Source organism: Oryzias latipes, chromosome 1, assembly GCF_002234675.1.
Source record: "Oryzias latipes chromosome 1, ASM223467v1".
NCBI lineage: Eukaryota > Metazoa > Chordata > Actinopteri > Beloniformes > Adrianichthyidae > Oryzias > Oryzias latipes.
Genome location: NC_019859.2, coordinates 28,333,286 through 28,346,022, shown reverse-complemented (window position 1 = coordinate 28,346,022; position 12,737 = coordinate 28,333,286). Strand labels below are relative to the sequence as shown.

General features: G+C 42.9%; 1 protein-coding gene across 2 annotated transcripts; it reads left to right on the top strand.

The window, feature by feature from the left end:
* The first annotated feature begins 6,813 nt into the window (after window positions 1–6,813).
* Window positions 6,814–11,459, top strand: LOC101168845 (golgin subfamily A member 7B). Of its 2 annotated transcripts, XM_004066135.3 has the most exons (5): window positions 6,814–6,999; window positions 7,432–7,557; window positions 8,227–8,379; window positions 8,457–8,558; window positions 9,570–11,459. In XM_004066135.3, exons 1-5 carry the CDS (start codon window positions 6,988–6,990, stop codon window positions 9,651–9,653), a joined length of 477 nt encoding a protein of 158 aa, XP_004066183.1. In that variant the 5' UTR covers window positions 6,814–6,987; the 3' UTR covers window positions 9,654–11,459. The 2 variants fall into 2 exon arrangements, with proteins under 2 accessions (XP_004066183.1, XP_011477158.1); XM_011478856.3 differs by having other exon boundaries at window positions 6,975–7,557.
* Window positions 11,460–12,737: the final 1,278 nt, after the last annotated feature.

The window sequence follows — 12,737 nt, the reverse complement described above, 5'->3', positions numbered from 1 at the left end:
GTGTATACATTTTTCATACTGTAAACAGATTAAAGTATACAGATGTGTTCAGCTCACATTTAATTTGGACCCTCAGTAACTATTTCTGATATTTTCCAACTTCAAATTCTGGTGCTGTACCCGTGTGCTATCCTAGGCACTTTGCCATTGGGAGTTGGGTCATCTAGACCCACTAGACAGTGCGCTGAACCTTTTTTCTTCAATGATTTTTGATCTTCACTGGTGTCCATGGATTACATGAAATCTTTCCACCTTTGTCATGGTAGGGAGAACACGTCAATGTAAGGGTGGGGTCATCTAAGATAGCACAAGGGCTAATCAGTGTTATCAAATTTTGTCTGTGAAAATGATAATAAAAATAATTCTTGTAGGCCTAAAATTTCATTTTCAAGTACTTTCATTTTTTCCACTTACACCCATGTTAATTTTAAAAAACAAAAATCAAAAAACACGTTTGGCCTTACCTTTTGAGTCTATGCGCCGATTCTTCTCCACAAAAAGCTCTATGATTTGTTGGAAAAGTCTTCCTTATTTTCCTTTAATTTAATGAGTCTCTGCCTCTCAATGGAGATTATGGCCAATGAAGAAAGAAATCTTTTGTCTGTTCTGTTTCTACTGCACAGCAGCTTGCAGCCTCACGTCTGGCCCCTAGTGAGGCTTCCCTCACCAGCAGCATTTCTTCGCACTTTCGGTCAGCGCTGTGACAGGACATCACTGTTTAAACTGGGCCCTACAGTCAGACTTGAGGCAAAGCGCCCCGAAGCCTCACCCGTAGTTTCCACTCCATCTGTGATCGTGCAACACTCAAATTCTGCGATTTTAACCTCAGAATCTGTGGAAAACGTGTCAAGTCAACTGAAAATATATCTTTAACACAGATCAGTGGAAAATAATATTTACTTCATGTACTTTTTTCTATTTTATCATGATGACCCGTGAGGCCGAGCCTCAGTTGTGTCATCTGATCGCACGTCACTGCTAATGCTCCATTATCACAACACAACACATTAACTTTACACACAACACCTTAACTTAACACACAACACATTAACTTAACACACAACACATTAACTCACAACACAACACATTAACTCACAACACAATACATTAACTCACAACACAATAACTCACACCACAACACAATAACTCACAACACAACACAATAACTCACAACACAACACATTAACTCATGGCCCAGAAGGGTCACAACACAACACCGTAACTTACTTCACAACACTTTAACTCACAACGGAAGTAAAGCAGCAATGGAAGTGCTTTTATTCTGAAATTTCCACTAGGCTGAGCGGCTAACCACCTAACAGAAAGTAATGTCACAGTGAGCTGTGGAGGGAGCATGATTTTTCTACAAGAGAATATAGCAGCAGTGTTGCCAGATTGGGCGGTTTTGGTTCTAAATTTGCGGGTAAAAATGGCTTTGGCCGGGTTTGCATAATTTGGGCTGTTTCAGGGTCAGTTCGGCGGGTTTTTTCCCTCATGTATATATAATGGCGGACTACGTTAGGCCGTATGGCTGTTGAACTTCTATGTACTGAAGCTCAGTGAACGCACCAGGCAGAGACGCTTAACGGGCTCTGTCATCGAACCTGTTGTTGGGGGGATGCAACGCCCCGCCTCTTAGAAATTGTGTTCTTTAAAGCCTGACACTGCGGCTGCGTGTAGGAGGAGATACCAGCTAAAGTTATGGTCTGATCGCTACATTGATCGGTGTCTGTGTTTATCGATCCTTTCATTATTAGTCTGAACTATTTTTTATTTTGAAAAATCATCGGATCGGGTGCTAAATCAGTACAGTAGGGGGAAAACTCAATGAAAGCTGTGTATTCTTCTTTCTCCTGATCTAATAAAAGGAGGACAGTATTGAATATTTCTTCAGCGGACCGGCCTTCTTCCATTCATTTTCTTGACCCGCTCTATCCCCGCTATATGCGGCTCTTTCTTCCGTGTGCAAGGCCGGAGCGCGCCGACAATCGTGTCAACCTATGATGAGGAGCGCGGGGGGAAACAACTCTCAGCTGCAGAGGATGTGAACAGGTGAACAGGTAGAAAGGAACAGCAGGTAGAGAGGCAGGGGAGGGGCTTTGGCTTCAAACTGTCAGAGAGATGCAAACAAGGCGTCAGATTTAGATGCAGCTTTCACTGCAGGAGTTGAAGCAGAGACTTTCTCTGGGATGATCTTATGATCTCAAACATGGAAACATGATTACCAAGTAGAACTCTCCAAAATACTAAACCCCATCTCTCCACATTCTTGGTGTCTAGTGTTGCGGAGTGGGCGTGTGTGTGTGTGTGTGTTTGTTTGTGTGTGTGTTGGGGACCGCACGCGCCTGTGTGAGAGGAGGGAGCGGAAGAAAGGAGAAGAGAGGAGCGCGTGCAGGACAAAGAGGGGTGTGACAGCGGAGGGAGGAGTGTGCGTTCATATTGTGTGTGTTTAGAGGAAGGAGAAATGTAATAAAGAGAAAGTTTCTGGCAACACTGCTGCTAGCTGCTCCTTTAGAAAAATCATGCTCCCTCCACAGCTCACTGTGACATTACTTTCTGTTAGGCAGTTAGCCGCTCAAATTTCAGAATAAAAGCACTTCAATTGCTGCTTTACTTCCGTTGTGAGTTAAAAGTGTTGTGAGGTAAGTTAATGTGTTGTGTTGTGACCCTTCTGGGCCATGAGTTAATGTGTTGTGTTGTGAGTTAATGTGTTGTGAGTTGATGTGTTGTGTTGTGAGTTATTGTGTTGTGTTGTGAGTTAATGTGTTGTGTTGTGAGTTAATGTGTTGTGTTGTGAGTTAATGTGTTGTGTGTTAAGTTAATGTGTTGTGTGTAAAGTTAGTGAGTTGTGTGTAAAGTTAATGTGTTGTGTTGAGACCCTTCTGGGCCACCGTAGTATCGGAATCTGGTGCTAGCAGGACAACAAACTTTGGGGAACAAAACCTGTTTCACCTCCACCCCTACAGCCCTGAAAAAAATGACTTGTTCAACAAACAAAAAAATCATGGAACAGATTTCCACGAAATGTAATTTCTGTCTTTCAACACTAGGCATCTGTGTTGTTCCAACTTAATCTACTTTGTTTGGGTCAACCAACTTAAGTTTGTACAACCCAATGTCTAGACTTCATTTAGACCAAGTTGTCATGATATTACTAGACTTGGCAGACCCAGATGCTGGAACCCGGAAGAAAACCCAGACGACGTGAGGTAAGTAAGAGGTATTTAATTTATATTCTGATATTTTGGTAGTGAACTTGAAGGATGGATCTTGATGACAAGAGGAATGATGTGGATCAGGAATCTTGACTTGGAGGCGAGGCGTGGCTGGAGGGTTCGGCAGAAGAGGTTCCGGAAAGCAGGGCTTGAGCAGGATACGAGACGTGGAACCAGAGATGACGACGGTGACCAGGTGATGACTCGTGGAGGAATAATCCTGTAAGCGAGGCGTAGGAGAAATTAGCGAGAGGCTAACAGACATGAACAAGATACTAGTGGCGTCCAGACTATGCACCGTAGAGGAACAATGAACTGGCGTTGAATGCTGGCACTGGATCTCCTTAAGAGGCTGGAGGCTGATGAGGTGAGTGAGGAACAGAGCAGAGAGGGGAGGGGGAGGAGAGCTGACAGAGGCACCATGACACAAGTCTATAATGTTTGTCTGACTTCTGTTAAATTCGTTTTTGTGACAAGAAAACTTAACGTCAATTCTACTTTGATTCTCATTTTTATTTTCACTCTATGATTTTGCTGAACTCACATATGATAAAGTTTTGTCCAACACGACTTGTCATTTCCACATTACAGGCATGGATGACCCCAGTGGTCTCTCGCACTACAGGACAAGAGTTCTAACCCTGACTGCAATAATTTAACCAATATTACATGTGTCAAACTCAAGGCACGGGGGTCAAATGTGGCCCGTGAGAGCACAAACGTTTTTAATTTCTTAAAATAAAATTGTTTTTTAGTTGATTAAATATAATTTATGTGTGGCTGCAGTTGTAATTATTCAATGTTTGCAGGTCTTATGTATGTATGCAGACAAATTGTTGTCATCAAACCATCAGTTGGATGCAAGGCAGTGTGAAGCCTTTTTTTTAAACTTTACATTATAATACATGTTCTTTCTAGCTCAGTTTCAAGTTATTTTTCTTTATTCACTTGGACAGTTTGATCTTTCATTAATGGACTTATGTGGGTTTTAATAAGCGGACAAAATTTAAAAGGATTTATGCTAGAGTAACAAGCAAACATGTTTTCTATGCCACTGTAATTGTAACTATAAAATGTTATATTAAATGAATAATGAATTATTTAACATTAATGATTAGTTACATTTATTTTTCATTACATTTAGTTCCATGTATAAGTTATATCTGGCCCTTTGAGGACAACCACTATGCTGATCTGGCCCTCGGTAAAAATGAGTTTGACACCCCTGACCTCTATCTTTCAGGGGTTTGGTCATCATCCTCTCCCACAATCTAACTCATGGTGCAGACAGAAATAAACATAACAGGATAAATTACTAGTTAAAACAGAGTAAAACAGCTAAACAACAAAACACAGACAAACACCCACACTTAAACCACAATCTGCTAAGAGCTACATATTATGGTTGGGAAACAAAAAGCCGGTTTCATTTTTTTCAGTGAGCTCTGTCATCAATATGACTTTTTATCCTTTGCTCGTTTTTCTTCATCAGTTTTTTTTCTAGCATCTTTTTCCTGCAGAGCTGGGATAGCTTCATGCTGTTATGGTGTTTGATTTGTTTTTAATTGTCTTGTCAACAGGACTGGATTACAGCTGTCAATCATTCCCTTCAAAGCCTGTCAGCGTGGCCGGCCCTACCTCACTGTGTGACAGTGCAGTCTAAAGACCTAATGATGACAAAAAACAAAATAAAGATATCAGACACAGCTTATTTTTGCAGTTTATTTTATTTATAACCATCTTTCATTTTAGAGCATATAAGGGGTTAATAAATGCCGGAAATAGCTACAGGTGAAAAAATTTTATTTCTCACAAGAGGCTGAACATCCAGCTCTCAGGCCCAAAGCAATCGCCTTGAAGCAAGAAACGGGCCTGAGTGCAGCCCACAATCTCAATTGTACCAAGCACCAGTGCAGCACAAACACCAGTATAACATTCACATCTGATGTGTAGTACACACCTAATAAACAGCACAGATACAGTGCAGCACACACAGCTCTTGTGCAGCACAAATACCACGAACAAGTGCAGCACACAAACCTGAAGCCCACACACTTCATTTGCAGCATACACGTTAGTGTATCACCAAGACCAGGGAAGAAAATATACTTGTTCAACATTCACATCTTTTCAGCATAAAAATCGGTGCAGCACATTAATGCACATAAACCATCGCTACACAAATCAAATCAATATATAAAACAGTACTGTAACACAACCTCATGTGCAGCAGCAACACCAGCGCAGCACAAAAACTAGTGCAGCACATATCCCAGTGCGGCACACACACCAGTGCAGCACACACACCAGGGCAGGACACATATCAGTGTGTGCTGATCTCATTTGCAGCACAAGCATTAGTGCAGGATAAACACCAGCAAAGCATACACACGAGAGCAGCAAAAACACCGGCAAACATACTAGTGCATCACACAAACTAATGCGGCACACTTGTGATGGGATGATTATGACGCCTCAAGGGTAATGTTTTGACAAATTACCCAAAGTCTGTTGACATAGTGCTGCTCCCTCTCTCTAGTGACCTCTGCATTCATTCTGAAATCAATGCTGGTAAATAAAATAAGAATAATAGATGGAAAATAAGAATAGAGAGGGAGAGGATTGAAGTGTAGAAATGTAAACATTAATTTAGGGTTAGGGTAAGTAATAATATCTCTCTGCTGCACTTAACTCACTCTTATACTGCACCTTAACCTGAACTTTAACAGTGTCATTCAATATTTTCACACCAGGAAACTGCAACAAGAAAAATATAAATGATATTTACTTTACTTTAGGAGAAAAACAAAATTTAAAAGTAAATGTTTCAAGTACCAACATATTTAATGATGTTTAGGGTATATACTGCAGAAGCACGATATTGGTGCAGGTTAGTTTGGCGTTACCATAACAACGTGTCCCACAATGTGCCAAGTAGCCCTCTTTTGGCGAAAACAATTTAAAATAAAATAAATATCTAGATTAAAGAACTAATAATTGATCAAATATGTATTTAGCGGCCATGGTATTAGTGGGATAATTTCAGACAAGGTGTCTGTTGTCAAAAATTAATGGACTAATCTCTAAAAATCAAAAATGATCCCTTATATCCTACAAAATCATGAGTCAAGACATAAAATCAAACACTGTCAAAACTAACAGAAAACAAAAGATAGAGAACTTCTAAACATGGAGTGGTCAGCACCATCTCATAACTTGAAACCCATTGAGCTGTCTGGCATGACTGACAGAATGACCTTCAAGAGCCAAATATTTATGGGAGTTTGGAACCTTGGAAAGAAACTTCTGGAGAAGATTTCGTTTTTATTGTAAAAGTAAAATATTCAGTGACCGTGTTCGGATGTTAGATTTGGAAAAGGATGGGACTTTGACATATTAAAGTTTAAAAGAACAATTTAGTCTATAAATTAATTCCAGGATTTTCCACTTGTTTATGAGTGGGTTCCTTATATTTCAAAGTGACTTTGTGACGTCACTGAGCAAAGTGACACAGCTGATTTGGACTTGTACACACCTCTCCTCGTGCTCCGTCCCAACACGGTGCGTGCGGGGACGGAGCACTGTGCGTTATTTCTGCATGTGCACGTTTGCGCTGACCCACATTAGGGCTGACGACGCGGGAGTACACACCGCTGAATGATGAATGGGGTACACGTCACAGACCCCGCCCTCTCTCCTCTGCCCGCCCATGTCCCATTAAACCTAGTTGTGTAGTCGTGTAGGGCTCTTCTCCACGGACACGGATGGCAACATGGCGACAGAGGTAGGACAACCTTCACGCGTGTCGTTCAGACATATTTCCCTTTTTCGATCGTGCACGCGGACATACTAGGTCATGCGCGCGCGGCTCAGCTGCTGTGACGCTTTTTCATTCTTTTTACTGTCTTCTTATAGTCCCTTTATTACACGGGGGTGGGGGGCGCAGCAGTGTGACAGGCTCGTGCCCGCTGTCCTCGTTCTTGCAGCTGTTGTGCTCGTGCGTTGCTCGTTAATCCGCGAAGCCCTTTCAGCACCACAGACAGAGGCCACGCCTCGCGCCCGCGCAGACAGGACAAGGACTGGAGCAACAGCGTGCGCGTATCAGCTTTCATGTGTATGGATCTGTGGTTCTGTCCGGGACCCGCGGGTCGATGCCGGCCTGTCTGCTCCTGGGGGAGGGGGGAGCTTCTCATCAGTTCTCTGTCCCCCCCATCAGTTCCATAACCTGCAGGAGCTGAGGCGCAGCGCTTCCCTGGCTAACAAAGTCTTCATCCAGAGGGACTACAGTGAAGGGACAGCCTGCAGGTTCCAGACCAAGTTCCCCTCTGAGCTGGAGAGCAGGGTGAGCTGACACTGCCTCCTGACCTGCCCCCACCTTCAAATGACAAACTCTCACATAAAAGGTAACATAGATGCAGTTTGTCCCTGGGAAATCTTGACAGTGTTGAAGTCAGTCCTGTTGGTTACCTGGGTGCAGGTAAACTGTAACTTTACTTCTCAGATTGGGGGCCCCAGGCAAGCAAAAACATTTGGCCCTCTGCAGCAGTTGTATTAATCGTTTTTTTTTTAAAAGGGTAACTAAACCTTCGATCCGATAATTTCTTTACTGGTTCACTTTTAGACACCATCAACATTAAGAATCCAAATCTTTTGATAAGCATCTAAAAACTGAAATCACATTTAAATGTTGACCAAATGTTAAACTTCTCAAAGATTTTCAAGAGGCTGATGGAGAAAATGTTGTGGTTTCATGAAGTGTTAAGAGGAAACCTGCAGTTAAACAGGATTCAGGTTTTATTTGTTATACACAGAGATTGATTTTTTTCAAAAAAAAAAAATCAGGTATTTAGGTCCTTGTTGAATGCTGAGAAGAATAAACCTTTCATCACGCCCTCAAGCTTTCATTTTCACGCTATCGGCTCCTCATAGTTTCCTGCATCTCCACCACCAAGCATCTAGCCGTTCGTGTCACTTTGACCAAACGTTTGTTCGGTTGTGCGTTTGAGTCCAGATCGAGCGGACGCTGTTCGAGGACACCGTGAAGACGCTGAACACCTTCTACGCAGAGGCAGAGAAAATTGGGGGGCAGTCGTACCTGGAGGGCTGCCTGGCCTGCGCCACGGCGTACCTCATCTTCCTCTGCATGGAAACCCGATATGAGAAGGTCAGGTTCTTCAGGTTCTTCAGGGGCGGAAGAGAAGAACGGCTGTTTCTGATTCTGCTCCCCCTCCCTGATGTCAGGTGCTGAAGAAGATAGCCAAATACATTCAGGAGCAGAATGAGAAGATCTACGCCCCCAGAGGTCTGCTCATCACCGACCCCATAGAGAGAGGCATGCGGGTGGTATCCTGACCATTGACAGTAAATGGCGTATACTTATACAGCGCTTTCCTACCTACAAGGCCCAAAGTGCTTTACAGTTACACATACATTCACACACTGGTGGCGGCTCCGCTGCTGATCACTGGCGCCAACCTACCACCAGAGGCAAGGTGGGGTTCAGTGTCTTGCCCAAGGACACTTCGACTCATGGGCGTGCAAGGCAGGAATCGAACCTGCAATTTTACGATCATGGGTCGCTGCACTACGGCCGCCCCACAATAAATGAGAACAGGAATGAGCAACCCTCCCCCCTCGCGTTCCAGATAGATTAGATTAGATTAGATTAGATTAGATAGACTTTATTAATCCCACGATGGGGAAATTCTATTTGTCTGCGGCAGCAAAAAAAGACATCCAAAACAGCAAAAGTGAAGTGACTAATGAAGTAAAGTAGGAAGTACCCGCTGGTACTTCCCATTCTAGAGAAATCTTATAGACTTCTATAGAGAAATAAACAGCTAATACTCAATTATTCTATTTGTCAGAACAGACAAACATAATCTTGTTCTGCTACACTTTATTAACATGTTCATGCTAATCCAATTTTTTTTCTGGATATTTTTGCTGTAGGGCAAGTTATTGAAGTCATAAACTGAACAATCAGATGCCTCGAGAAAAGTAGGTGGCCTCGCGTCAAACGCTATGACAGATTCTCCAGAGCCCGCTTTCAGTGGAAGGGGTGTGGCCTTCTAACATGCCCATTCTTGATTGGAGATAGTGGGCACCATAGACATGAAGATGGACCAATCACTGCTTACTGAGGACGTCTTGTTCCAACATGGTTAAGGACATATCACAGAAAAATCCAGACTAAATTGACTTCTAATGGTTGGAACCTGAAGCAAGGCATTTTTTATGGGTGACGTCACTCGTGATTGGTCCAGTTTTACATGTACAGTCAATGATCCTGACCTGGTCGGTGGGACAGGTGAACACGTCAGACCCTTCTGCTTCCTTGACGGCTCTCCACAGATTGAGGTTTCCATCTATGAGGACCGAGGCTCCAGCGGCTCCAGCTCTGGCAGCAGCTCAGTGTCTGGCAGCACGGCCCGGTGAGCAGGGGCCCCCCGGGATAGGCCATCAATCAGCCCCCCCCCCCAAGCTGTGTATGCGTGTGGAGGGGGCCCAACACTCATCAGTTACATGAACTCATCATCTTCTTTTTTACATTTCAAAGTTCGGTGTGCTGCAGACCCTGCAGGAGGGCTTTTTCCAGAAAAGACGGAAGGTTTTTAAAAGTCTCTCTCACTCTGAGACACGCAGTCAAAATGCCCACGCACTGGTTTGTGTTGCCTTTGGTTTTCCTCCTATCCTTGGTCCGTAGAAAGTCCCCCTGCATTCACAGTTCATTTGGTTCAGTTGAACTTTTACACATGCCAAACCAGGAGGACCATCTGAGGAAACCAGCTCTAGTGTAGACGAGGATCAAAGCAGGATTAGACCTGGACCTGACCTTCCCGAGAACATGCTCCTTAAGCTACCTACGCTCCGGCATGTGTGGCAGATGTAACCCTTGTGCTATCCTAGGCACTTTAACATTGGGAGTTGGGTCATCTAGACCCACTAGACAGTGCTCTGAACCTTTTTTCTTCAATGATTTGTGATCTTCACTGGTGTCCATGGATTACATGAAATCTTTCCACCTTTGTCATGGTAGGGAGAACACGTCAAAGTAAGGGTGGGGTCATCCAAAATAGCACAAGGGTCAAGAAAGTGCTAAATGGGCACTCTTGAAGGGGCTTTTAGCATATGGTGTACAAACAGGTCGGTCACTGCCCTATTCTAGTGCATGTTCTCTCAGTTGGAAGAGGCTTGTTGCAAAATTGTGAAGTGGTGCAAATCTCACAAATCATACTCCAGACTTTTTCTTTCCCAGCTCTTTTTTGACATATGAAACACATGGTGTCATATAATTAACTTTGGGCACAAACTGCAATTATTAACCTCTCCCTTATGATTGATTTTTGTGTTTTGACCCTGAAAATGGACTTAAAAACTCCCGTATGTATGTATGAACGTGAGAGATTTGGACGCGGGAGCCGGAAACTGGCGCATGCACGTGTTTACATGGACTTTTCATTGGAAGCAGTTTCTCAAACGTGTGTTTCCGAGCCCGGTGTGAATGTTGCAATACACACAACAGAAACATGAGCGCTTAGTTTGAAACTTTAAAGCAGGCCTAAACATTTACATGTTTTGGGCCTTTGCCAACATTTGTCATTAAATGTTTTTAGAGTCTCACTAGTGAAGACTCTGTCATCTCAGGACTTGCATGGAAATCCATTAATCAAGATCTCAGATTTTCTAAGATTGGTTTGTTGACCCTTGTTGAGGTTTCGCTGCATGAAGCAGAAGATAAACAGAAGCTTTATCTGCAGCTTTGTTGTGCACGCTCAGCTGTCTTCTATACCAGGAGAAGATGGAGCTGCGTGAAGAGCATGTCCACATGTGTGTTGAGGCAGACGGCTGCAGTTCCTCTGGTATGAGTGAAACAAGGACTTAAGAAAACATCCCAACTTTTCTGAGACTGTCTGCAGGACCACCGGTCTGTTCTAAACAAACAGCAGCTCTGCAGCACACAGCAGACACTGAGACACAGAACCATTCTCCTCTTCATCACTTGAACTTCATAAAATCTGATGAGCAGAGTCTGTTTCCACCCTCAGCTGAAGGTCAGCAGATGAACTGTCATGCTCTCTCCTTTATGATGTAGCACATTTTTCTCATTTCTATGATCCACACTGGAACCTGAGCTTCTGTGACTAATATGCAAAGAATTACTGATCTTTTTTTGGGGAGGTGGGGTTGTCTTCCTGAATCCAGACTGTAGTTTCAAATAAAGAGCAACATGTTCAAAAATGACATCCATACATTTCTTTTTTGGACTGATGGAAAAGAGAAGAGACAGAAGGAGGGTAGGATATTAAAGATGGGGGGATAAGGATACAAAATAAAAGGAAAAAAGGGTGCGGGTCAACAAGTTGGAGGATGAAAAATGAGGATCAAGAATAAGAGGAAGTAAGTTGAGATATAGAGGCACAGAGTTATCATTTTTAATGTCAAATGTAGATGTTAGTTTAAAGAGTCGGGCCTTTCCACATACACACTCTAATATTACAATCATACCTGTTAGTCCCAAAACCTTCACACACGTTCATGTCAACATGTACACAATACAAGTACAGCTAACACACACATACTTATGCATAAAAACAAACATGTGCCAAGCACGAGTTCTTCCTGTATGCAAACACATAATCTATTTATGCAAAGGGTAGCTGGCACCTGTGCCCAGGTGAGTGTTTGTGTTCTGCTGTGGAGGATGATGGAATGTAGAAAGGGAAACAAAAGAGGGGGAGTGCCCGGTCACCCCCAAACCAAGACCCTCGCCAAAGGCGAGGCAACGGTGGCAAGGCCCCCCAGACCCTGGGGTCGAGGTAATCTGTCCTCCATGCAACCGAATGTCACCCACCCAGAGAGCAGCACACTTCCACCTAGGAGTCCTAAGCGTCCCCCAACCCCAGGCACAAACCAGGGCAAGTGCCTCACGCACCAAAATCATTACAAAAGGCTGAATTATTTAAAGTTATAAAAACTATTTAACTGAAAAAAGTATGTTCAAAGTTCAAAACGCTCTTCCTGCAACTAAGCATTCAAAAACATTTTAGATTTTCAGAGGTAGGTTACAAAAGGAGCAGGGAGTTCCCTTAGCAAAAAGTAATCTACTAGTCTACTATAAGTGTACTAATTCTATACTAAAAGTGAGGCAGTAAGCTTGAAGTTTATGTTTCATATCCTATTTATAAAACGTACCTTAACCATAAAATGTTCCAATTTCGTCTGAGGAAGTATTCAGTTATTATAGCCTTCTTCCTACACTACACGGACAGGGTCTACATTAGACTTTCTATGCTTAAACTGAAGTATACTTCATAAATCAAACTTCAGGTGTACTAGTTTTTGCAAGTTTTTTTATGTTTTGTTACCTCAAAGCTGATACAATGAGAAGTTGTCACTGTGTGTGATATCACATGAAAAGCAACTTTTAAAAAGGATCAAGTTTGAAAAAAATCTTAAAAATATTATAGTTACAAGCAGGGTTTAACTGTGGTGCAGTGGGAAGGTCCTGGTCCAAATCCC